At 42.6% G+C, this 24,807-nt stretch overlaps 2 protein-coding genes across 2 annotated transcripts in view; both read left to right on the top strand.

The window, feature by feature from the left end:
• The window catches only part of lamc3 (laminin, gamma 3), a 574,068-nt gene extending 572,299 nt beyond the window's left edge, over nucleotides 1–1,769 (top strand). Inside the window, exons 27-28 of the mRNA XM_060912770.1 lie at nucleotides 910–1,009; nucleotides 1,229–1,769. Of these exons, the coding sequence (XP_060768753.1) occupies nucleotides 910–1,009; nucleotides 1,229–1,476 (348 nt within the window). The 3' untranslated portion in view covers nucleotides 1,477–1,769. The remainder of the gene's footprint in view (nucleotides 1–909; nucleotides 1,010–1,228) is intronic.
• Nucleotides 1,770–17,787: 16,018 nt separating this feature from the next.
• The window catches only part of aif1l (allograft inflammatory factor 1-like), a 74,958-nt gene continuing 67,938 nt past the window's right edge, over nucleotides 17,788–24,807 (top strand). The window contains exons 1-2 of the mRNA XM_060912771.1: nucleotides 17,788–17,894; nucleotides 18,130–18,191. Coding sequence (XP_060768754.1) covers nucleotides 17,870–17,894; nucleotides 18,130–18,191 — 87 coding nt within the window. The 5' untranslated portion in view covers nucleotides 17,788–17,869. The remainder of the gene's footprint in view (nucleotides 17,895–18,129; nucleotides 18,192–24,807) is intronic.

Here is a 24,807-nt window from a genome sequence, read left to right as displayed (position 1 = left end):
TTGTACTTCCTGGGTGCTCCTTTATTCACCATGTTCCCTTTCTGTAGCTCAGCTAGCTGGCTAACTTCTTTCCGTGCTGCCTTTATCTTGGCCTCTAATCGTCTCTTCCATGGTGGATACTTTTTGTTATGTCCCGAGCCCACCTTGTGTCCAAGCATCTCCATGATTACTGTTGCTGTACTGTGTATCAGCTTGTTGGTCTCAGTGATGGTTCTTGTGGAGATTGTCTTCAGAGCAGCATTCACATCTACTAATAGATCTTCTGAAGGTACTTGGCAACTCGGCTTCGGTATTCGTCGGGGGCTCCAGGTTTCCAGTTGGGTCACGATCTTCCTTCTCAGGTCATAATTAATATGCATAATTATGTCAGTGTACGTATGGATATGTGTATAGTTATAGGTATGTGTATATGTATATTCTGTATATATGCATTGTATGTGTGTATATATGCATAATATAAGTATCTGTATATATGATTTGATTTGGTCGATATTATATCATGTTGGTATGTTTTCTTTTTGCTTGTTGCTTTTGTTTCCTTTTGTATATATAGTTTATTATGGCGGAAAGTGACATTTGATTAGCGGTGATATAGAGGGTTAGGATTTGATAAGTTATTTACCTCTTCCTAATCCTTTCTGAACATCGTTATGTTACTGCCTTGTGGCTATGCTATTCTGTTTGTTTATGATGATGTTTTGATTATTGCATTTTTTATTATTTTTATTATTATTTTTTATATCTTCTTTACTGTTCAGATTAAATCAATCAATCATCAATCAGTCAAAAAAAAGTACTTCTGGTGTAAAAGTGGAATAGCAATTAACGCCACTTATTTACTATGTAACTTTTTAGCCCTTTCAGCCTTTTCCCTCATTTGTGAATTCACTCCTTATTTTTGCTCCACAGGCTGATGTTTCTTTAAAGAGAGTGATAGGCAGCATGGAATCAGCCAAGAGCCAGCTGGAGGGTTTCACGCACATGCTAGCCAAGCTGCTTGGTCAAATAGGTACATTCTGAAACCCTCCTTTTATTCCTCCTTTTCTTTTCTTCTGACTTTCCTCTTCTGTATTCAACATTTTATTTTCTTTCCTTTCCTAACCTTTCCTGTACTGAATTCATTTTCTCTTGCACTTTGTTGTCCTTCTTTTGCTTTACATTTACATCCTACTCAGTGTGTTTTATGTAATGTAAAATCTGCCTCCAAATCATGTCCTGCACTGAGCAGAAAGGAACACAGACGTGGAAAAGTATGACCGCGTGCTGAATGAGACAGCTGCACGTCTCCAGGTTCTCCGGGGCAATGTGGAGAGCCCAGTGCTGAACAGGAAGTTCCAGATACTTCTTGGAGCAGCTGAAGCTCAACAAAAACAACTCATGGAGCTTGAAAAGAATCTGCAGGACATCCAAGGAGAGCGAGACAGCCTGACTGATATTGCCCAGAATCTGCCTAAAACATGCCCAAAGAGGAGCTAAAGAGAAGGAATAGAAGAGGATAAGGAATATAAACACTATATTTGGCATACTCATTTTTAAATATTTGATTTAAATACATTAGCTGGATGTAGATGGGGTGGGAGAGGGAGTGGAGTGTGCTCAGTGAAAAATTCTTCATGCAGTTCCATGTTTAACCACGTGGTGTCACATTTACTCTAAATGCTCTAACAGAAGTTTGGTTTCTGACATTACATACTGTATACAGTACAACCATACACGTTTGAATTGTATTATAAACCACAGTGAGGTCCAATAAAAGAGTTGAAAGTCTATTTTGTTGTTTTTTTTATTATTATTATTATTATTATTATTATTATTATTATTATTATTATCAGTTTTGCAACATTTGATCACAAATGATAGGATTTTTTTTTTACAAAAGCTATGGGGCCATAGATATTTGCCGAAGCTCAATTGGCAATGTTATGGGCAAAGATTTCAGTTTTGTTAATAAAACTGTTTGTATGCTGTCATACATTTAGAAAACTTGGTGAGTTTAATATCTTTTTTTTTTTTTTTTTTTACGGAAGCGTATTGCTGCACCAGAAATAAAGAAAAATCAGTATCATGTTATAACAATATATTTTCATGTTATAACGTGATAATTTGGTTTCCACGTTGTAACATAATTTATATTGTTAAAACGTGAAACTTTTCACGTTGTAACGTGATAACTTTAATCTCATGCCCGCATCTATGCACTGTAAAACAATTTGTTGTGTTAACTGAAAAAAAGTGATTAACCTGGTTGCCTTAAAATTTCAAGTTTGTTGAAACTCATAGTAAGTTAGCACAATGCAACTTGATTGCCTCATTATGCTAACTTACGATATGAGTTTTAACGAACTCTAAATTTTAAGGCAACCAGGTTACTCACTTTTGTAATTCAAAACATATTTTTTTACACTGTGGTTTGATTGAGGTATGCAGAGAATAAACTGGGTAATATGGCTCATTTACATGATTTAATCAAGTCCTATTTCATACTTTGGTTAAGACATGGTGAGATTCTGCTGTGAACAAGGTGAATGGCATTCTGAGAAGGATTTTAAAAGACATGGAGCTGTACAGAAGGAAGAATGAGTCCGACCCGTTGGAGGCCAGCTAACAATTTTACATAGTAACTACGTACTTACAACGTAGTGGTTTGGTAGATGTTATGTAGTGTTTTTACGTAGTTACTATGTAAAATTCTGGACTACCAGCAACGTTTTTACTACATCGTAAAGTTACGTAGAGAAATTACATACCTACCACCTTCCCACTATACTATGGATACTTTCACACTCATATGGGCACGTTCTCACCACCTTGCATTTTCACATCCTTTCTACTACCTTACAAAACCTGAGTAATATTATGCAGAAAACATGGAAGAAGCAACAATATTTTGCATAGTCGGTGCATTTATTTCAACAAAAAAATAGCTGCATCAGCCAGGTTAGGTTAGAAATGTGAACAATATATATAAAGCCGCGTGTACTAGTACAATTGACAAACATAACAGGTCATATGTTGTAGTTTCACAGGATGAAATAGAAGATTAATACATGCATTACCTGAATCAAATGTAATCATGAATATGCAAAGGAACTCATTTCATTTCATTATCTCTAGCCGCTTTATCCTGTTCTACAGGGTCGCAGGCAAGCTGGAGTCCATCCCAGCTGACTATGGGTGAAAGGCAGGGTACACCCTGGACAAGTCGCCAGGTCATCACAGGGCTGACACATAGACACAGACAACCATTCACACTCACACCTACGGTCAATTTAGAGTCACCAGTTAACCTAACCTGCATGTCTTTGGACTGTGGGGGAAACTGGAGCACCCGGAGGAAACCCATGCGGACACGGGGAGAACATGCAAACTCCGCACAGAAAGGCCCTCGCCAGCCACGGGGCTCGAACCTGGACCTTCTAGCTGTGAGGCGACAGTGCTAACCACTACACCACTGTGCCGCCCGGCAAAGGAACTTAAAGGTATTATTCTGCACTTTTATGATGGCCACTGGTCAGATATTACATTACACTAAAATGGCATAAAAACCTACAGAGACTGACTGCAATATTTGCACACATGCCAACCATTATTTTTGTTCTGGCTCTAGAAAATATTTAATGGTGAACCACTATTCAATAATAGAAATTCTAGCAGTGAAAGAGCTAACAGCTGTCTCTGGTTTCTGAATCAGATGAATGGTGGGTTGGTACTAGCCTGGGAAATCCCATGCTGCTTTGCACAATCGTTCCGATCTGAAAAGACAGCATGGAAACTATGGTCTAAAGGCTCGCCTGAGTTAGGGAGCCAATCAGAGAGTGGGGAGGGGTGGAAAGACGGTGACGCGTACTACTCGACAAACGGAAGCTTGTAGTTTATTTGGGACTGTTTACGGATCACATTTAACATGGCAGCAAGCGATACGAACCAAACTTTCGATCAAGCTTTAGACACTGTTCTGAATAGTTTAGAGCGAAAGTTTGTTTTAAAAAAAGAACAGTGTTTGGCGTTTCAGTCTTTCTTCGCCTCTTTGTCTTCTTCATCGCTCTAACTACGTCACCGGGTACAACTGCCATGATTGGCCATGGGCTACGTATACGCCAAATGATAGACATTCGCAACGTCCAATAAACAGCCGTTGACAATCGTAAACCACACCTTCCCTATGAGAAATTCAATAGGCGGATTCCAGACCATATTTCACTTGTGATATGGTCTGGTGTTAACCAGACTAGGTTGGTACAGTAGTTGTCTCCTTAGTTGTTGCAGCCACAGCAGCGCGAGCCTGCAAATATAATCAATGATAAATTGGGAAATCCTTGTTTACCATTATATGGTCAGATTAAGTGATGTATATACACATGAAACATTTGCAAGAGGTAAGTACCTACAGATAATTCTGCACAATTTCATCTACGCGCATCAGAACCTTTCTCTGATAATCTATAAAAGCACATAAAAAGGAAATGGTGAGTGTCATGAGCCACATAAAAACGAGTGAGCATTATGCATTTATGAATTAAAGACATACATTTAAAAAATGGTTGGATTTTATGATAAAATACCACACATAAGTAATATTATTAGTACTGGATGTCACTACACAGATATTCAGACTGACAGATCACAAATGTAAGTCATTTATTCAAGTAGTGTTTCTATCTTTCATAAAATGATCTCCACCACACGCGCATCATCCCCCACAAATAACATGGCGCCGCGCGGGCTTTCCTGCGGTGGAGACTCACACACTAACATTCATTAAAATAAACATTTAACGATAACATTTGCATATAATATCATCAGACAATCACTTTACATTCACACAGTGACAACAATAGCAAGGGTAACATTCTTACCTTGAAAGATTCTGTCGATCAAAGCTCTCCAATTATAACCAAACACCTTCCCTTCGCACCAATAAAAACAACTGGGACACAGGCAGTCGCTCCAACAGGTTTTGAAAGACCGACACGATCCAGAGCCGCAAAACATGATGGGATAGCAGTCAGCCAGCATATGCCCTTTTCCCGCCAAGTTAACAGGGTGGAGGGGGTCAGGGAGAGGGGCGGGGATTGGATTGGATTGATAATTTCTACGAAAAGCGTCAGCGAGCGGCCTGAAGGCACGCTGGGAAATAAAACTGTACATGTTCATTCAGTGAATTTGAGCATATTTTGAATATTTTTCCTTGCTTCAAGCTTTCTGTTGTGTTTACTCTTTTATACCCCCGCACCCCCCGTCGCTGAAAGGGGGTTAAACCCCTCCCCCGGATCCGCCCCTGGGGGTCACAAACAAACATTCTCAATCATACATCACAGGAAGAGAAACAGGTTCAAATCACCAGTCACGGAAATAATTTGTTGGCAAGCACGGATCATGTGAAAGTCCTCCCCTTCAGTCAAAGTTTTGCGTGGACCAAACATGATTTTGGATTAAAAAAAAATACCACTAATAGTTATATTAGAGGGTTACAATGCAGATAAACTGATAAGACATGCCTAACTGCAAAATCATGAATCTACGAACTTTTATTTCATTGAAATGGCCTCATTCAGCGCTATTTTAAAGTTAAAATACGATCAATTCATCAATAGACCAAGATCACATTGTTAATGTTATTCATAGAGACTTACAACAAAATGTATGAAAGCAAAATATTAATACATCGATCATCAAATAGAAAATACACACAACATGTAGACTACGTAGTAGGACCAGGGCCAGATTATGGGGGGGTCTGGGCCCCGGGGCCAGGAGTTCGCAAAGGCCCCACACACACACACACACACAAAGGCTACTGAGGTCGCGTGAACATACTGTATGTTTAGAACATTAAGGCATACAATGTTAGTGATTAAAGATATATGTATTGTGTCAAGAAGTTAACAAGGAAACTGATTAGGATATGTCAATAATTAAGCCGTACCTAAGGAATAATTCATTCTAGGCTATATAAGTTTTTTCCTACTCTTCCTTCTTGCAAAGTCATCCACTAATTCATCAAAGTTAAGCTGTCGGACCAACTCTGATTCAATTGCCAGAAGAGAAAGTGAATTCAAGCAGTTTTGGCACATTGTCATCCTGAGTTCATTCTTAATACGAGCCAGTCTGGAGAATGAACGTTCCCCTTCACAATTTGTAATAGGCAGGGTCAAAAAAAAGTCTGAGTGCTATGTAGATATTTGGAAAAGTGGACTGTAGATCCAAATCCACCATGGTCTTCAGCATTGTACTTGGGCATTTTTGATTTTCTGACATGAATGATTTGTATTGTACAAGTTCATCTGCCAGGCTTATGTCCAAATCTGTGGGATATGCTGCAGCAAGTGATTTGGCCCTTGAAGTGAGCTCACTGTTGGACATATTGTAAGGCATGAAAAGAACATGAAAAAGATTGGTCAAGTGTATGTATGCAGTTAACCGATGATTAAGACAGGACACAAGTTTGTCAATTAGAACACTGAATGTTTCAATCCGAAACTTTTCTTTTCCACTAAATTCAACACCTGGCTCTTCACTTTCATCAGCCATATGTTTGCGCTTCTTTGTGCACTGGAGGTCATGCCTGTAGTCTTGGGAGACTGAATGGGTAACATTCAAAAAAGGTGAAATTGTCTCTCTGTTCTGCCACAAAGTCACGAAGTGAAAGGAGAAGCCATGTAGCTGTGTGTATGTCAATGTTATGTTTCTGCAACTGCAGACTTGTGGCTTGGAACCGCTGCAGTATTGTAACCCAAAAGTGTGCCATGAAGACTATCTGTAGGGTGTCCAGCTTGCCACAGAGTGCAGAGGCCTCGCTTCTAGTTTCACGTTTCTCCTGTGAATCTTTGGAAATATTGTTCAGTGCCTCTCTCAATTGTGGATAATATTTCCAAAGAGCCTTTGTGGATTCAGCTCTTGAACTCCAGCGAGTACCTGACAACGATTTCAATGTGAGTTTCACATCTGTATCACGAAACACCTTTCCCCACCTGTGTTGACGAGGTACAAAATGTGTATAGTGATTGCACAAAGTCAAAGAAACGGCCCCCTCCTAGAACTGCCACCTTATTGTGGTGGAGGGGTTTGTGTGCTTGAATGATCCTAGGAGCTATGTTGTCGGGGGCATTATGCCCCTGGTAGGGTTTCCCAAGGCAGACAGGTCCTAGGTGACAGGCCAGACCAAGAGCAGTTCACCAAAAACCCCCTATGGAGAAAAAATCCAGGACCGTGACGTCGTCCGGTAGGACGCAGCCGGGGCCCCACCCTGGAGCCAGGCCCGGGGTTGGGGCTCGTATGCGAGCGCTTGGTGGCCGGGCCTTTGCCCATGGGGCCCGGCCGGGCTCAGCCCGAAGAGGTGACGTGGGCCCGACCTCCTGTGGGTTCACCACCCACAGAGGTAGCAGTAGGGGTTTGGTGCAATGTGGATTGGGTGGCAGTCGAAGGCAGGGGCCTCGATGACCTGATCCCCGGTCACAGCGGCTGGCTGTTGGGACATGGAATGTCACTTCGCTGGGGGGGAAGGAGCCTGAGCTTGTGCGGGAGGTTGAGAGGTACCGGCTAGAGATAGTCGGGCTCACCTCCACGCATAGCTTGGGCTCTGGAACCCAGCTCCTCGAGAGGGGCTGGACTTTCCACTTCTCTGGAGTCGCCCGTGGTGAGCGGCGGCGGGCTGGTGTGGGCTTGCTTATAGCTCCCCAGCTCAGCCGCCATGTGTTGGAGTTTACCCCAGTGAACGAGAGGGTCGCCTCTCTGCGCCTTCGGATTGGGGAGAGGGCTCTTGCTGTTGTTTGTGCCTACGGGCCAAATAGCAGTATAGAGTATCCGGCCTTCTTGGAGTCCCTGGGAGAGGTACTGAGGGGTGCTCAGACTGGGGACTCCATTGTGCTACTGGGGGACTTCAATGCTCACGTGGGCGATGACAGTGTCACCTGGAGGGGCGTGGTTGGGAGGAACGGCCTCCCCGATCTGAACCCGAGTGGTGTTTTGTTATTGGACTTCTGTGCTAGTCACGGTTTGTCCATAACGAACACCATGTTCGAGCATAGGGGTGTCCATAAGTGCACGTGGCACCAGGACACCTTAGGTCGGAGGTCGATGATCGACTTTGTAGTCGTTTCATCTGATCTCCGGCCCTATGTCTTGGACACTCGGGTGAAGAGAGGGGCTGAGCTGTCAACTGATCACCACCTGGTGGTGAGTTGGATCCGCTGGCGGAGGAGGAAGTTGGACAGACCTGGCAGGCCTAAACGTATGGTGAGGGTCTGCTGGGAACATCTGGCCGAGCACTCTGTTGGGGAGGTCTTTAACTCCCACCTCCGGGAGAGCTTTTCCCAGCTTCCGAGGGAGGTGGGGGACATTGAGTCTGAGTGGACCATGTTCTCTACCTCCATTGTGGACGCAGCTGTTCGGAGCTGTGGCCGCAAGGTCTCCGGTGCCTGTCGTGGCGGCAATCCCCGAACCCGGTGGTGGACACCGGAAGTAAGGGATGCCGTCAAGCTGAAGAAGGAATCCTATCGGGCCATGTTGACCTCCGGGACTCCTGAGGCAGCCGACGGGTATCGGCAGGCCAGGCGTGCTGCAGCTCGGGCAGTTGCGGAGGCAAAAACTCGGAACTGGGAGGAGTTCGGGGAGGCCATGGAGAAGGACTATCGGTCGGCCTCGAAGAAATTCTGGCAAACCGTCCGGCGCCTCAGGAGGGGGAAGCAGTACTCTGCCAACACTGTTTACAGTGCGGGTGGGGAGCTGTTGACCTCGACTGGGGACATTGTCGGGCGGTGGAAGGAATACTTTGAGGATCTCCTCAATCCCACCGTCATGTCTTCCACTGAGGAGACTGAGGCTGATGACTCAGAGGTGGACTCGTCCATTACCCAAGCCGAAGTCACTGAGGTGGTTTGCAAGCTCCTCGGTGGCAAGGCACCGGGGGTGGATGAGATCCGCCCTGAGTATCTCAAGTCTCTGGATGTTGTGGGGCTGTCTTGGTTGACATGCCTCTGCAACATCGCGTGGCGGTCGGGGACAGTGCCTCTGGAGTGGCAGACTGGGGTGGTGGTCCCTCTTTTTAAGAAAGGGGACCGGAGAGTGTGCTCCAATTATAGGGGAATCACACTTCTCAGCCTCCCAGGGAAAGTTTACTCCAGGGTACTGGAGAGGAGAATTCGACCAATAGTCGAACCTCGGATCCAGGAGGAACAATGCGGTTTTCGTCCTGGTCGCGGAACACTGGACCAGCTCTATACCCTTCATAGGGTGCTCGAGGGTTCATGGGAGTTTGCCCAACCAGTCCACATGTGCTTTGTGGATCTGGAGAAGGCATTCGACCGTGTCCCCCGTGGTATTCTGTGGGGGGTGCTTCGGGAGTATGGGGTTCGGGGCTCTTTGCTAAGGGCTGTCCGGTCCCTGTACGAACGGAGCAGGAGTCTGGTTCGCATTGCCGGCAGTAAGTCAGACCTGTTCCCAGTGCATGTTGGACTCCGGCAGGGCTGCCCTTTGTCACCGGTTCTGTTCATAATTTTTATGGACAGAATTTCTAGGCGCAGCCAGGGGCCGGAAGGAATCCTGTTTGGGAACCACAGGATTTCATCTCTGCTTTTTGGGGATGATGTTGTCCTGTTGGCTTATTCAAACCAGGACCTTCAGCATGCACTGGGGCGGTTTGCAGTCGAGTGTGAAGCGGCTGGGATGAGAATCAGCACCTCCAAGTCCGAGGCCATGGTTCTCGACCAGAAAAGGGTGGCTTGCCCTCTCCAGGTTGGTGGAGAAGTCCTGCCTCAAGTGAAGGAGTTTAAGTATCTCGGGATCTTGTTCACGAGTGAGGGAAGGATGGAGCGTGAGATCGACAGGCGGATCGGTGCAGCCTCCGCAGTGATGCGGTCGCTTTACCAGTCCGTCGTGGTGAAGAAGGAGCTGAGCCAAAAGGCGAAGCTCTCAATTTACCGGTCGATCTACGTTCCGACTCTCACCTATGGTCATGAGCTTTGGGTAATGACAGAAAGAACAAGATCGCGGATACAAGCGGCTGAAATGAGTTTCCTTCGCAGGGTGGCTGGGCACTCCCTTAGAGATAGGGTGAGAAGCACAGTCACTCGGGAGGAGCTCGGAGAAGAGCCGCTGCTCCTCCACATCGAGAGGAACCAGCTGAGGTGGCTCGGGCATCTTTTTCGGATGCCTTCTGGACGCCTCCCTGGGGAGGTGTTCCAGGCATGTCCCCCTGGGAGGAGGCCCCGGGGAAGACCCAGGACATGCTGGAGGGACTATGTCTCTCGGCTGGCCTGGGAACGCCTCGGTGTTCTTCCCGAGGAGCTGGCCGAGGTGTCTGGGGAAAGGGAAGTTTGGGCTTCCATGCTTAGACTGCTGCCTCCGCGACCCGGTCCCGGATAAGCGGAAGAAGACGAGACGAGACGAGACAAAGAAACGGCCAGCTTCTGGGCAACTGTCAACAGCATTGACACCAACTAAATTCAACAAATGTGCTGCACAGGGGACATAACAAATTAATGGGTTTATTCGTTTCAGATGAGCTTGGACTCCATTGTACTTTCCTGACATATTACTTGCATTGTCATAAGACTGGCCTCTACAGTTAGTTAAGTCTAGGCCCAGGTTCTCCACCATAGCAACAACACACTCAGCCAAACTGCTCCCACTATGATTTCCAATAGGCTCAAAAGCCAGAAAACGCTCAACTACTTCTCCACCATTATTTACAAACCTGAAAATAAAAGTGAGTTGGTCCACATGAGCAAGGTCTGGAGTGGAGTCAACTATAACAGAAAAGTATTTGGACTCTTTAATCTCGCTGATAATTGCTTCCTTTGTTCTTTCTCCCATTAAGTGGATAAATTCCTCACAGATTGTTGATGAGAGGTAGGACACGGAGCCTTTGCCCTTGCCTCCAAACCTTTGGAGATGGTCGGCTAGAAAAGGGTCAAATTTGGCCAACAGTTCGACAATGCCCAAGAAACTACCATTGTGAGGTGATCCCAGCTGCTCATCGTCTCCCCTGAAAGCAAGGCCCCTCTCCCCCAAAAACTGGATTACAGCAACAACTCTTTTCAAAACTTCCCGCCAGTATTGCCTCTCTGCATCCATTTGTTTGACAAGATCAGAATCAACTCTTCCTGTGTTTTTGGAGCAATTGTGTAATGCTAGCATGCAAGCCCTATGCTCCTCACTCCTCTCATGCTCACCGATATGCTCAGAATGTTTCCAATCAGAAAACCTGTGGACAAACGCATTATGCTTACTTGAAAATAGCTTGCAAGCAAAACAAAAGATGCAACCAGTTGAAGGGGAGTAAAGTAGCCACTGCCTAGTCACAGATTGGCCATTAGGTAGAGAACATTTGAGTAAGGAATTTGTGAAACTCCTAGTCATGCCCCCCATTGTCCTATCCCTACTTGAGGCAGGGTACTTTTCACTTCGATTTTGAAAAGCAGCTGCTCCTCTACTAACCAGAATCGACTTGGCTTGTTCAGTAATGGAACTTGGCCATAAAGCAGGATCATTATCTGTTTCACACCAGGAGTTTGAGCCCCCAGCTTCTGGTGTGATACTGGTCTCAGTGTACCTCTTCTGACTTGACAAGACTTTCTCAGGCGATGCCTGGTCTGACAGTGAGTCTCCTGTACTAACAAGAGTGTAGTCTTGGTTGGTTGTAGTATTTGGCCGTAAAGCAGGGTCATTAAGTGTTTCACAACTGGAGTTGGAGTCCTAAGCTTCTGGTGTGAAACTGGGCTCCGTGCACTCCTCCTCACTTGGAAACACTTTCTCAGGCGATGTCTGGTCTGATTGTGGGCCTGAGGCCTGAGCCTGACAGGTCGGGTCTACGCTTGATTGGGTCTGTGAGGGCTTCTGTATGATCAAGCCAGTAGTGATCTCTTCATTGCTACAACTCGGGCCACTGATGACATTATCAATACTTGAATCTTGAGGCTTGTTGAAAAAGTTAGAAATCAGAGGCACATTTAAAAAAAAATCGGCCTGCTTTGCCTCCCTAATTTTTTTGGCTTTTCGTTTTGAAGCCCCACTTTTTTGTTTGCAATCCATATTACTGATGCCAAGTGTAATGTGGGAGTGTTATATCTATTGGATTTTCACTGGGACTTCCTAAATTTCTCACAACTGATTATAATAATAATATATATACACACACACACGCACACGCAATACAATAATTAAAGGCAATGAGCCTTTAAAAAGGCTTTGAACCTTTGAAGGTGCAGTGTTGTTTCTAGTAATATAATATAATATAATATAATATAATATAATATAATATAATATAATATAATATAATATAATATAATATAATATAATAATTAAAGACAATGAGCCTTCACAAAGGCTGTTGGAAATGCACTAGCCTTTTAGGCTTTGAACCTTTGAATGTGCAGTGATGTGTTATATAATATAATATAATATAATATAATATAATATAATATAATATAATATAATATAATATAATATAATATAATATAATATAATATAATATAATATAATATAATATGCCCTGTGATGACCTGGCGACTTGTCCAGGGTGTACCCCGCCTTTCGCCCGTAGTCAGCTGGGATAGGCTCCAGCTTGCCTGCGACCCTGTAGAAGGATAAAGCGGCTAGAGATAATGAGATGAGATGAGATAATATAATATAATATAATATAATATAATATAATATAATATAATATAATATAATATAATATGCCCTGTGATGACCTGGCGACTTGTCCAGGGTGTACCCCGCCTTTCGCCCGTAGTCAGCTGGGATAGGCTCCAGCTTGCCTGCAACCCTGTAGAAGGATAAAGCGGCTAGAGATGATAATATAATATAATATAATATAATATAATATAATATAATATAATATAATATAATATAATATAATATAATATATAAATGGATATAAGCCTTTAAAAAGGCTGTTGGATGCTAAACTGCTGAACAAGTCTGGTTGAACAGGCTGAACACAGAGCAAATTGTCAAGTTGAACGGTCAGAATGTTGTGAGGAGTACTGAAGCAGGGAGCCTATATAGAGAGAGAGCCTAAGTCTCCGCCCCTTCTGGTCAGTCCATTGGAAAATCGATATTAGATTTTCACTGAGACTTCCAAAATTTCTCACTGAAAATACACTAGTCCTTACAACAGTTTTGAGGTTGTAGCGGCGAATCAAATCGATTAAAACATTTATGTTGTTGATTTGATTGGCCGCCGCAGGCGAAATTCGCTCCTCATTTGCATAATATTAAACTTGACCAAATATTTTCACTTCGCTTCACCCTGTTCGCTTGCCTTCGCCCCACTTCGCTTCCCTCATAGGAATGAATGGTGAATTTCGCTTTGCTTTGCCAAATTTGCGTGTATCTGTCCCCGGCGTGAGGCACACAAGGCATGTTGTTATCTGCCTATGACATGACATGAAGTAAGGAGCAAAAACGAACCCCAACACCAAAACCCTTGATAAATCAGAGGCCCTTTGTAAAGACATTTGTAATCAGAGGGCTCTCTTCAGGGCCGTCGAAGTAGGGGGGAAAGTGGGACTCAGTCACCAGGGCCCTACGTATTGGGGGGCCCCATAGGGAGTCAGTTTTTTTTTGTAGGGGGGGGTCCATTTGAGCTAGGTCCATAGGGCCCAGAATTTGGTGCTACTCTTAACAGTATGCTTTCCCATTAGGGCTCTCTCTAGGGCCCCCAGATAGCCAGAAGTCATGACCCTTAGCAGGGGCTTTCATAATCATAGGCTCCTCTGAAAGCATTCCCCCTACTTCCTTGAACCCCTAGTTGGCAGATGTTACGGCCTCAGGAGTTTTCACGAGAGGCACTACAGCAGGGCCAGGGGCCCTCTGATTGCCGTCCCCCGCCGCCCACCAACCCACCCACCCCTTCCCTCTGTTTTCTTCAGATATGCCCTATAACAGTGTAAGTAGTCATAAGATCCCAGAGAATAGAGGCCCTCTGATGTCACAATTGGCATCGGCATCGCTATGGGCCCCCCGGGCCCCTGGACCCCTTGGGCCCCTGGACCCCTTGGGCCCCTGGGCACCGGCCCCACTGGCCCGGTCCGTAATCCGAGATAGAGTAGGACATACGTCAATGGATGGTCGCCAGATAACATGTCCGTTACATATATTACCACTACGTTGTCATTATGTATTGGCACAACTGTATTAGGACGTGCCTATTACGTAACGACCATGTATTTCCCTGACATTACCAAACCACTACCTAACCACTATGTCGTATATACGTTGTGTGTTTGCTCCATGCCCCTCCAGCTGATCGATGAGAAATAATGCTACCTCCAGTGGGTCAAACTCATTCTTCCTTCTGTACAGCCCCATGTATTTTAAAAACCTTCTTAGAGTGCGCTTACAACCCCAATTCCAAAAAAGTTGGGACAAAGTACAAATTGTAAATAAAAACAGAATGCAATAATTTACAAATCTCAAAAACTGATATTGTATTCACAATAGAACATAGACAACATATCAAATGTCGAAAGTGAGACATTTTGAAATTTCATGCTGAATATTGGCTCATTTGAAATTTCATGACAGCAACACATCTCAAAAAAGTTGGGACAGGGGCAATAAGAGGCTGGAAAAGTTAAAGGTACAAAAAAGGAACAGCTGGAGGACCAAATTGCAACTCATTAGGTCAATTGGCAATAGGTCATTAACATGACTGGGTATAAAAAGAGCATCCTGGAGTGGCAGCGGCTCTCAGAAGTAAAGATGGGAAAAGGATCACCAATCCCCCTAATTCTGTGCCGACAAATAGTGGAGCAATATCAGAAAGGAGTTCGGCAGTGTAAAATTGCAAAGAGTTTGAACATATCATCATCTACAGTGCATAATATCATCAAAAGATTCAGAGAATCTGGAAGAATCTCTGTGCGTAAGGCTCAAGGCCGGAAAACCATACTGGGTGCCCGTGATCTTCGGGCCCTTAGACGGCACTGCATCACATACAGGCATGCTTCTGGACTGGAAATCACAAAATGGGCTCAGGAATATTTCCAGAGAACATTATCTGTGAACACAATTCACTGTGCCATCCGCTGTTGCCAGCTAAAACTTTATAGTTCAAAGAAGAAGCCGTATCTAAACATGATCCAGAAGCGCAGACGTCTTCTCTGGGCCAAGGCTCATTTAAAATGGACTGTGGCAAAGTGGAAAACTGTTCTGTGGTCAGACAAATCAAAATTTGAAGTTCTTTATGGAAACCAGGGATGCCATGTTATTCGGACTAAAGAGGAGAAGGACGACCCAAGTTGTTATTAGCGCTCAGTTCAGAAGCCTGCAACTCTGATGGTATGGGGTTGCATTAATGCGTGTGGCATGGGCAGCTTACACATCTGGAAAGACACCATCAATGCTGAAAGGTATATCCAGATTCTAGAGCAACATATGTTCCCATCCAGACGACGTCTCTTTCAGGGAAGACCTTGCATTTTCCAACATGACAATGCCAAACCACATACCGCATCAATTACAGCATCATAGCTGCGTAGAAGAAGGGTCCGGGTACTGAACTGGCCAGCCTACAGTCCAGATCTTTCACCCATAGAAAACATTTGGTGCATCATAAAACGGAATATACGACAAAAAAGACCTAAGACAGTTGAGCAACTAGAATCCTACATTAGACAAGAATGGGTTAACATTCCTATCCCTAAACTTGAGCAACTTGTTTCCTCAATCCCCAGACGTTTACAGACTGTTGTAAAGAGAAAAGGGGATGTCTCACAGTGATAAACATGGCCTTGTCCCAACTTTTTTGAGATGTGGTGTTGTCATGAAATTTAATATCACCTATTTTTTCTCTTTAAATGATACATTTTCTCAGTTTAAACATTTGATATGTCATCTATGTTCTATTCTGAATAAAATATGGAATTTTGAAACTTCCATATCATTGCATTCCGTTTTTATTTACAATTTGTACTTTGTCCCAACTTTTTTGGAATCGGGGTTGTATTAAAATGTCATCCACCTTGTTCAATAACAGCTGAATCTCACCATGTCTCAACCCAAGCATGAAATAGAACTTGATTAAATCATGCAAATCAGCCATGCATATTACCCAATTTATTCTCTGCACACCTCATTCAAACCATAGATACAAACAGGAGTTAAAAGTTATCACGTTATAATGTGAAAAGTTTCACATTGTAACAATATAAATGATCGTTATAACGTGAAACCAAATTATCACGTTATAATGTGAAATGTTTCACGTAATAACGTACTGTTGTAACAATAAACTTTTCACGTTATTACATGATACTGATTTTTTTTTTTTCTGGTGTGGCAGCAGTACGCTTCCATAATTTTTCTGGTCTCCATTTTTATTCTTTTTACACTACCCATTATTCAATATATTTATTTCATTTTTACCTTTATGAGCCTCAGATTTAAACTCTAAATATTAATACAAAGTGGCACAAGAAACATCTAAACATCATTTTAACTTCTTAAACGTGAAGAAAAAAAAATTAAAAATCAAAGCATCTTTAACTTCTGCCCTGAGTCACTAACTGAGTGAAGAAAATGAAAGTATAATTAATACTAGCATTAAATAATGCAAGCATTAAATAATGCAGAACAGCATAATTCATTCAGTAATCAATTATTTAGGGAGGTAATTAGCCACTGTCTACCTGCAGGGAATAAATGGAAAGTACTTATTTACATGGAATGTGTATCTGTCTTTTCTCTGCCCTCTTTCTCGATTTGAGACCTTGGTATACTTTATAAACTTGTCACAGTTTGACAAGGTGCAATATACACAGAGACGTGAAAAAAGGAAGGAAAAACAGATGGTTCTGTAATGCTGAAGAGGGCAATATGCTGATTTAGTTTGGGGTCACTTGAAAAAGATCACTGGAAGTCAAAGTTCTTCTGACTGATCATCTTTATTCTGTGATGAAATACTGTAATTCTGTCCTGATGGGAGTGCTCTCTTTCCATCATAAACAGAAATGGTAAAGGATTGCAGCTTATTTATTAGGTATTCCTACCCAGCAAATCCATATACAGGATATACATCTGATCGACGTAAGACCTTAATTTACACGATGCTAAAAACTTTCCCTCTATGGCTGAAGAATTTTACCCATATTAGGAATTTATTTTGATTTTTGGCCTGTATTTTCTTGCGATTCCTCTTCTGACCGCACGATGGAGCCAGAAGTCCAATAGCTGCTGAATAGTTTAGAATCATTTAACAGATTCTATTCCCGTTTAAATTGGTCGCGCTTCGGAGTTTTTGTTTGATTTATTCATTAAGTCCCATTCCTACTGAACAGTTAGTGATGGAGATTACGACTCACTTTATGAATTCGATTCTTCTTGAAATGAATCGAACATAAGAATTTAGTTGATTTAGCACCTAGAAATATTGTATTGTCTAAAAGTTGACTCTGTATGGAAAATAACAATCACAGTTTGTTTGTTTGTTTGTTTGTTTGTTTGTTTGTTTGTTTGTTTTTGTTTGTTTTGATACAGTAAGTTTGTCTGTGCAGCTAATGATTTCCTGGTAAAAAATATTTTCCCTTTATGTGATAAATAACCAGCAGCCACGTTTAATGTGACCATAATAACGTAACTTTGTTACTGAAACACATTAGTTTTTAGTAATGAGCATTCTACAAGTCAAAAACGACAACGTGGAGGAAAAATATGACAGAACTTTCCCAAAACATTTGATTAGCTTGTGTTTGAGAATCGATTCTTCCGAGTCAACACACGGAGTCGTTGAAAAACAAAGAATGATTCATTGGCGAACGCCCCGAACTGAACTGAACTCCTGTGAGTTGCGTTTATTCTCCTCCGCCTCCTCAAGAGAGAGCAGGGATTACACCAATTCTCCGCTCTGTAACGGAATTGCTCCATCATGCCGTCTAATCAGAATGTACAAGGTAAGTCCTAGTCTGATTATATATTTCATCCATTTTATTGATTTATTTATTTTATTTTCTATGGCTAATTCTCTGTATTTTTCACTCATGCGCCTGATTTCTCTGGAATGTTCGTTGCATTATGGCTCTGTTAGCCCGCTGCTCTTTATTTCCTCCTGAGCAGCAAGTGCACAGCAAAGAAAACGCGTTTAACGGATTTTTTTTTTTTTTAACGGGGTTTGTGTTTATTTTCCAGGTGGAAAGGCGTTTGGATTGTTGAAAGTGCAGCAGAGAGAGAAGCTTGAAGAAGTGAACAGGGTAAAGAGATTAATTTTGCATACCGTTTCTACGAGGAGGCTTCCCAGGCGCTGTTTGACGGAGGGAAAAACGTTAGCTAGCTCAGCTAACTGGACTTGGCTTTGACCTTCGTGTATCAGTGTAATAATAATTTTACACAAAGTAGTCAACCTTTACTGTTCATGAAGATCAAACCAAGTGTATTAAAATGGTCTTTATTGAAATACCATAATATGTTTAGACACTTAAAAATAATTATTAGCTCTGAAGTGTGTCTAAACGCGTTTGTATTCAGATCATTGAGCTGTTATTATACTGGTATGTTTTCGAGAACAAACACAAATCTCATGGCTTTGCTTTTACAGACAGAATTTAAAACTTTTCCCAGGTGAGAAATTACAAACACAAGCCCTTTATATAATACACGGAGGCATTTTAAAAGCATTTAAAGCTCCTTTTTCTTCGCTGTGGCTGTGTTTAGATCAGGTGTGTCTGGCTGAATCAGTGAATGAGATCGTTGTTGTCAGCGTTGAAACTCATTTCAGGGGGAAGTAATGCGCAGGCAAATGAGCATGCCTCCGCATGACGTCGCATGCTCATTTGCATTTTCAAGCTGTCGTCGTGGTTATTTGCATAGCAAAACCTGTTCCACCAAGAAAGACACACAATTGAAGAAAAATGATCATGAAAAGGTTGTTTCTTACAGAGAGTTTAGAAGAAAATTTCGGTTTGGTTGACAGTTTACAAGATATAGACCAATTTCACCCTCCTTGACAACCAGGGACGTCACTAGGTTTGAGAGACAGGGGTAGCTTAGCACCCAGAGGAGAAAAGGTATTGTGCGCGCGCAGCGCGCGCCGAACATTTTTCAGAGCACCTACTAATGGTGATGATACACAGGGCAACTTTTTGGGCAATGTTGCCGAGCAAAGTTGCTGGCAACGGGCAACTAGGTGAGACACAGGGCAACTTTTCAGGGCAACAACAGTTAGCAACGGCAGCTTACAGTTAGCTAAAAAAAAAAAACGATGTCTTAATTTTTGCTGTGACCATTTAATCAAGCTGTCTGTTGTTTTTTAGAGCTTTGGTGAGGTAAATTCCTCCATATAGAATATTAAAATAACAACTTACCGGCGTAAAAACAGATGAGGAGTCTCTCCATCTCTTCACTCCACTGACACTGAGCGGCCGCCATATTTGTTTGAAATTTCTGATCCGAACCTCACCGGAGGTCACATGACTCGATACTCGCGTTCTGATTGGCTTATCTCAAAAAGTTGCCAGAGATTATCAAAACCATTCAGAAAGAAGCAATGTTGCCCAATCTCAATAGAAAAGAGTCAAAACGCAATTGCCCAGCAACTCGGCAACATTGCCCAAAAAGTTGCCCCGTGTATCATCACCATAAGGCTTTCAATCAATTCATTATTTCAAGAGCATCACACCTTGGGGACACACTTCCCACCATTTCTATTCTATTTTAAAATTGCTTTCATCATTTAATTGCTTGCTGAAGCAACTTCACCAGCTAAACTACAAAAATGTGAAAAAAAAAAAAAAACAACGGTAGGTGTCATGCATTCCTGCGCAAACTGAAGAGGGCAAGTGCTTCACAAATCATCATGTAAACATTCTACAGAAGACTCAATATAGCCTAGGTAAAGTTAAGCAAATGCAAACCACTGACATCAAATTACAATCTCACCGTGTGTGTCTGCAAATGAAAGCATAGAATTCTGACTCTCTGCAAACCCAACTCAATGGAAGCCCGCACCGCGCCTGCTGCAGAATGCCCGCGTAGTTTTTTAAGTCCTACTAGCCTACCACTCGACGTGACGCTTGACACAGAGCCAATGAGGAGGAATCATAACGATATTAATAATATTGCATTAAACAACAAATAAGCAAGCAGAAACTGTTGTTCGGATTAACTTGCGTTCTTGATGGCTCATGTCCAGTGCTTTACTGCCTTTGTTTTTTTTGGGGAAAAAAAAAAATTTAAAAAAGGTCAAAAAATATAGGGTGGCTTTGCCATAAGATAGGGTGGCTGGAGCTACCCTAAAATGGGTCTGGCGACGTCTATGTTGACAACCATCATTAAGGACGAACTCAGAGGACAAGTGTGTCGGCTTCATTGTCTTTCTGTTTACTGAGGGTCTAACTTCTATGTTTGTTTGGTTTTTTTAAACATATGGCTAATAAGGACTTATTACCCAGATATTTTGATAAGATAGAATCAAAAGAGGGGCAGCACGGTGGTGTAGTGGTTAGCGCTGTCGCCTCACAGCAAGAAGGTCCGGGTTCGAGCCCTGTGGCCGGCGAGGGCCTTTCTGTGTGGAGTTTGCATGTTCTCCCCGTGTCCGCGTGGGTTTCCCCCGGGTGCTCCAGTTTCCCCCACAGTCCAAAGACATGCAGGTTAGGTTAACTGGTGACTCTAAATTGACCGTAGGTGTGAATGTGAGTGTGAATGGTTGTGTGTCAGCCCTGTGAAGACCTGGCGACTTGTCCAGGGTGTACCCCGCCTTTCGCCTGTAGTTAGCTGGGATAGGCTCCAGCTTGCCTGAGACCCTGTAGAACAGGATAAAGCAGCTAGAGATAATGAGATGAGAATCAAAAGAGCAATATTTGGAGAAATTGTTGTTTATTTCTGGACAGGATCCATATGAAATACCAAGGAATGACTTCTAAGATAATATGGCCAAGGAGGACTTACATCCACATTGGGATGTATTTGCTTTTTAAAGACAGTAGTTATACACAAGCTTGCCTCATGAACTACAAAAGCTTAAAATGCTATGAAAACTTTGCAAATGGATGGGTAAAAGAAGTCATTTGCAAAGTTTTTGGTGAGAAACGATTGCTGATTGCAAAAGTAAATGTGGCGTTACATGACACAGTGTTGTTCTAACTTGATGTGCAAAATCTGAGCCAAGTAAAGTCTTTATTTGTAAATGTAAATCAGAATTGTTTTTCCAAGTAAACGATTCTCAAAGAATATCAGAAAAACCATTGACACCATGGGTTATGTGCGAGGAAAAGAGAAAGATTTTGGCAGCACGCTGTGATTGTATGGCAGGTCTCAGAGAAAGTTGCAGTCATGTTGTTTCCCTCCTTTGGGTGACAGAAGCTGGTGCAAAATGCTGAAATTCCTTGACTGTCATCGATAAAGAAGCATTTTGTTTTATACCAGCTGCTGTTATGCATGTTTCTTACACCAGAAATAAGGATATTGACTTCTTTGAACCTGATGATGTCACGCCAAACAAGGGTGGATCCAGGAAAATGGGGGGGGGGGTCAACCCAGTAAGGCCAGGGGTCCGGGGGCTGCCAGAGGCTCCCAGAAACTCTGCAGTTTTTAAATGCCCGAAGATGCATTTTGAGCTGTCAGACACATGTTGTAAATTAAATTTCTTAAAGAAAATTACCATATCAAAAATGTTTTAAAAGTAGGAACTTTCAAAACCATTTTATTAGTCAGTGAAAATGATATTGTCAGACTTGCATGTAGAACTGATATATGGTAATATTTATGAAAATTGCATTGTCATAAAATGCATTACCACATGACATGCTATAGTGTAGTACACTGACCACAAAACACCTTATATCAATGAATTATTACTATTTTAGCAACTGCAGTCTGAGCTCCTGCTCAGGGCACATTCAATGGACATTCAATTTAATGCATTCCCTTCCCTGGCCCGACCCTGTCAGTATCTGTTGCACAAAGTATAATTATACTTACGCTTACAAGTTATAGACATGAGTGTTACTAGGCCCCTATATGATATAGTAATAGATCTATTATAGTACTGGTACAGGCCTAGCCTATAATAGGCTTTTCGATACTTCCGAATCCGCCAGTGCCAGTGCAGTGTCTTTCTCTGACCGCGGACCTGGGTAGGTTACCACATTTTGAATGGCCTACAATTCTAAGACCCAAGAATAGCAAGATAATATATTGTGATGTGAAGGAAATATTATAAATGTTGATAAGTATAAATTCAAGAATAAATACGTACATTTTTTTGATGATGGAAGCAGATTTTCTTCAGAGCCATTGCAAAAATCAACATCTCTCACAGACCTGTTCAGCCGCTGTCATAAAAATTAAAGTGAGGCTCACCCCCAAAACAGCATGTGTACCATGTATACACAGGGTATAGTAAGTACAGGGATACCCTATTAAAGGAATACTCCAGCGTGAAATGCTTTCTAGGTCTATTTTCGCATTATTGGGAGTGCATACGTTGAGTTGCTACCACAATCACGTCAATCGGATGTGTTTTGAGAAAATTTGTTTTTTGCGATTTCAACCGGAAAGCGTTAACACGGCAGTGCGCGGGGCATGTCTTTTTGCCGATACAAAATGCTAGTTTTAAAACCATTGCAAAGCTCAAAACAACATGACAGTTCTGTGGAAGTGAGTAGAGGGTTCCTACAAACAAAACGAAGTGTCCCTAGCTCTGCAAGTGCACGGACAGAGTGTGTAGAAGAGTAAATACAAAGCCAGTGACCTTACCTGAAGTTGTTCTTCTCCAGACGCCATCTTCAGGGGAAAGTCCGTCACTGGCTTTGTATTTACTCTCTACACACTCTGTCCGTGCACTTGCAGAGCTAGGGACACTTCATTTTGTTTGTAGGAACCCTCTACTCACTTTCACAGAACTGTCATGTTGTTTTGAGCTTTGCAATGGTTTTAAAACTAGCATTTTGTATCGGCAAAAAGACATGCCCCGCGCACTGCCGTGTTAGCGCTTTCCTGTTGAAATCGCAAAAAACGAATTTTCTCAAAACACATCCAATTGACGTGATTGTGGTAGCAACTCAACGTATGCACTCCCAATAATGCAAAAATAGACCTAGAAAGCATTTCACTCTGGAGTATTCCTTTAATGAATATGAGCAGTAGCACAGGACAGCCGACACGTGTAAGCCTGTTGCAGCATCTTATCATTTTGGCTTGTGAACATGCGTGTTAACGATAGCATAAACATAAAAGGATGGTGCACACCCTTTACATGTAGTCTACAGTGCAGTCCAGGAATACAGTATGTCATTATGTAAATGTACGAAGTTCCTGCCCCCTGTTAAAATCCAACAGGATTCGCCCAGCTTGCTTTTCACCACATTCGTGTCACGAGCGAAAAGCAAGGACCTGCTATTAAATCTAAATTTATACCATAAACTCTTCAGCTCAATCCCACATAACAATTTATTTTGTTTAATTTTTTCAAACCTGATTAATTAAAAAACAGCAGGTATATCTCTGGATCTGCAATACAATCAAGTCACAATTCCAAGTAGCCATGTACTAAAATCATTTTGGCGTATGCCCCCCCTCCCTCTCCAATCCACTCCTTCCAAAACACATCTCCTGCAAAGTTAGATTCATCTCTTACATCCTTAAAGAATTGCCCGTCCAAGCCTGCTGCATCAAATAAATAATAAACTTACTAAATTATAATTTACCTGACATAAAATGGTCACCACAGTTCAAGTTTTTTAGCACAATTGTCGTTCAAGAGGTCTTATCATTGTAGGAGGAACAGCAGAGAGAGAAGAGATAAGGTGAGATAAGATGAGTCTTGAATTTTGGAAGAGATGCATAATCCCAACCCCAAAGGCTCTGAGGAAGAGAATACCACAGTTTGGGGGCTGCAACCCTAACTGCCCTGGAACCCATGGTGGATAGTTTAAATTTGGGGACAGACAACAAACCAGATGACAAAGATCTGAGACTTGACTCAGATATGTAGAGATCAGCACATTAGTGTTGTCTGTGGTATTAGCATGGAAATTGAAGCTTTGGAAGCTGAATTGTTTGAACTGAGGGTGTAAAAGGTCATAGAGATGACCAGACCAAAGTGCTAAAGCGCTGCTGCCTTAGGCCCTGTCCACACGGCAACGGATTCAGGTGAATCTGATAAAATTGTTTATCGTTTCGGCCTGGCGTCCACACGGCACCGGCGTTTTGGGTGCCCCAAAATGAAATCTTTTGAGAACGGGTTCCAGAGTGGAAAAATCTGGCAATGGCGCCGTTGCGAAGTCGTCTGGATGAGTAGAACGGATTTGTTTATGATGACATCACAACCACATGTGCTTCACGCCGGGTAGAAGTGTAACGAACTCGATGCGAGTTGTCAACAAATCCTATAACTTGGTTCATGAAACGCGCTTACAAAATATTTTCACTGTGAATATTTATTGTGTAATGGTGCAAAGTGAGAGAGAGAGAGAGAGAGAGAGAATAGCCCTTAGGGCAGAGTCAATCCCGCCAGCAAAAATAGGGAAAAAAAGGAGCGATCTCACCTCTTCAGATGTTGGTTTAAGTCCTACAATACATTCCTCAAAAAGGGCGTAAAAGAACAAATTAATCCATCAACGTGTAGCATTCAATTTATTCCGGACCATTAAAGACGCCGCCTTCCGCGTAGAATCATATGTCATCCTCGCCGCCATATTGGATGGGGCAAAGCGGAGAATAAAGATGCCTCATTCATGTGCTGCGTTTAACTGTACCAACAGGTTTGCCGTCCAAACGAGATCACATGGGATTACCTTTCACAGGTGAGACTGGAAAAATACTTTTCATTGTATTTGGTCATTATAACGTAATTTTACGAACAGATTTTTC

This window comes from Neoarius graeffei, chromosome 28, assembly GCF_027579695.1.
Source record: "Neoarius graeffei isolate fNeoGra1 chromosome 28, fNeoGra1.pri, whole genome shotgun sequence".
NCBI lineage: Eukaryota > Metazoa > Chordata > Actinopteri > Siluriformes > Ariidae > Neoarius > Neoarius graeffei.
The sequence above is the reverse complement of the archived record's forward strand: the minus strand, read 5'-3'. Positions and strand labels throughout refer to the sequence as shown.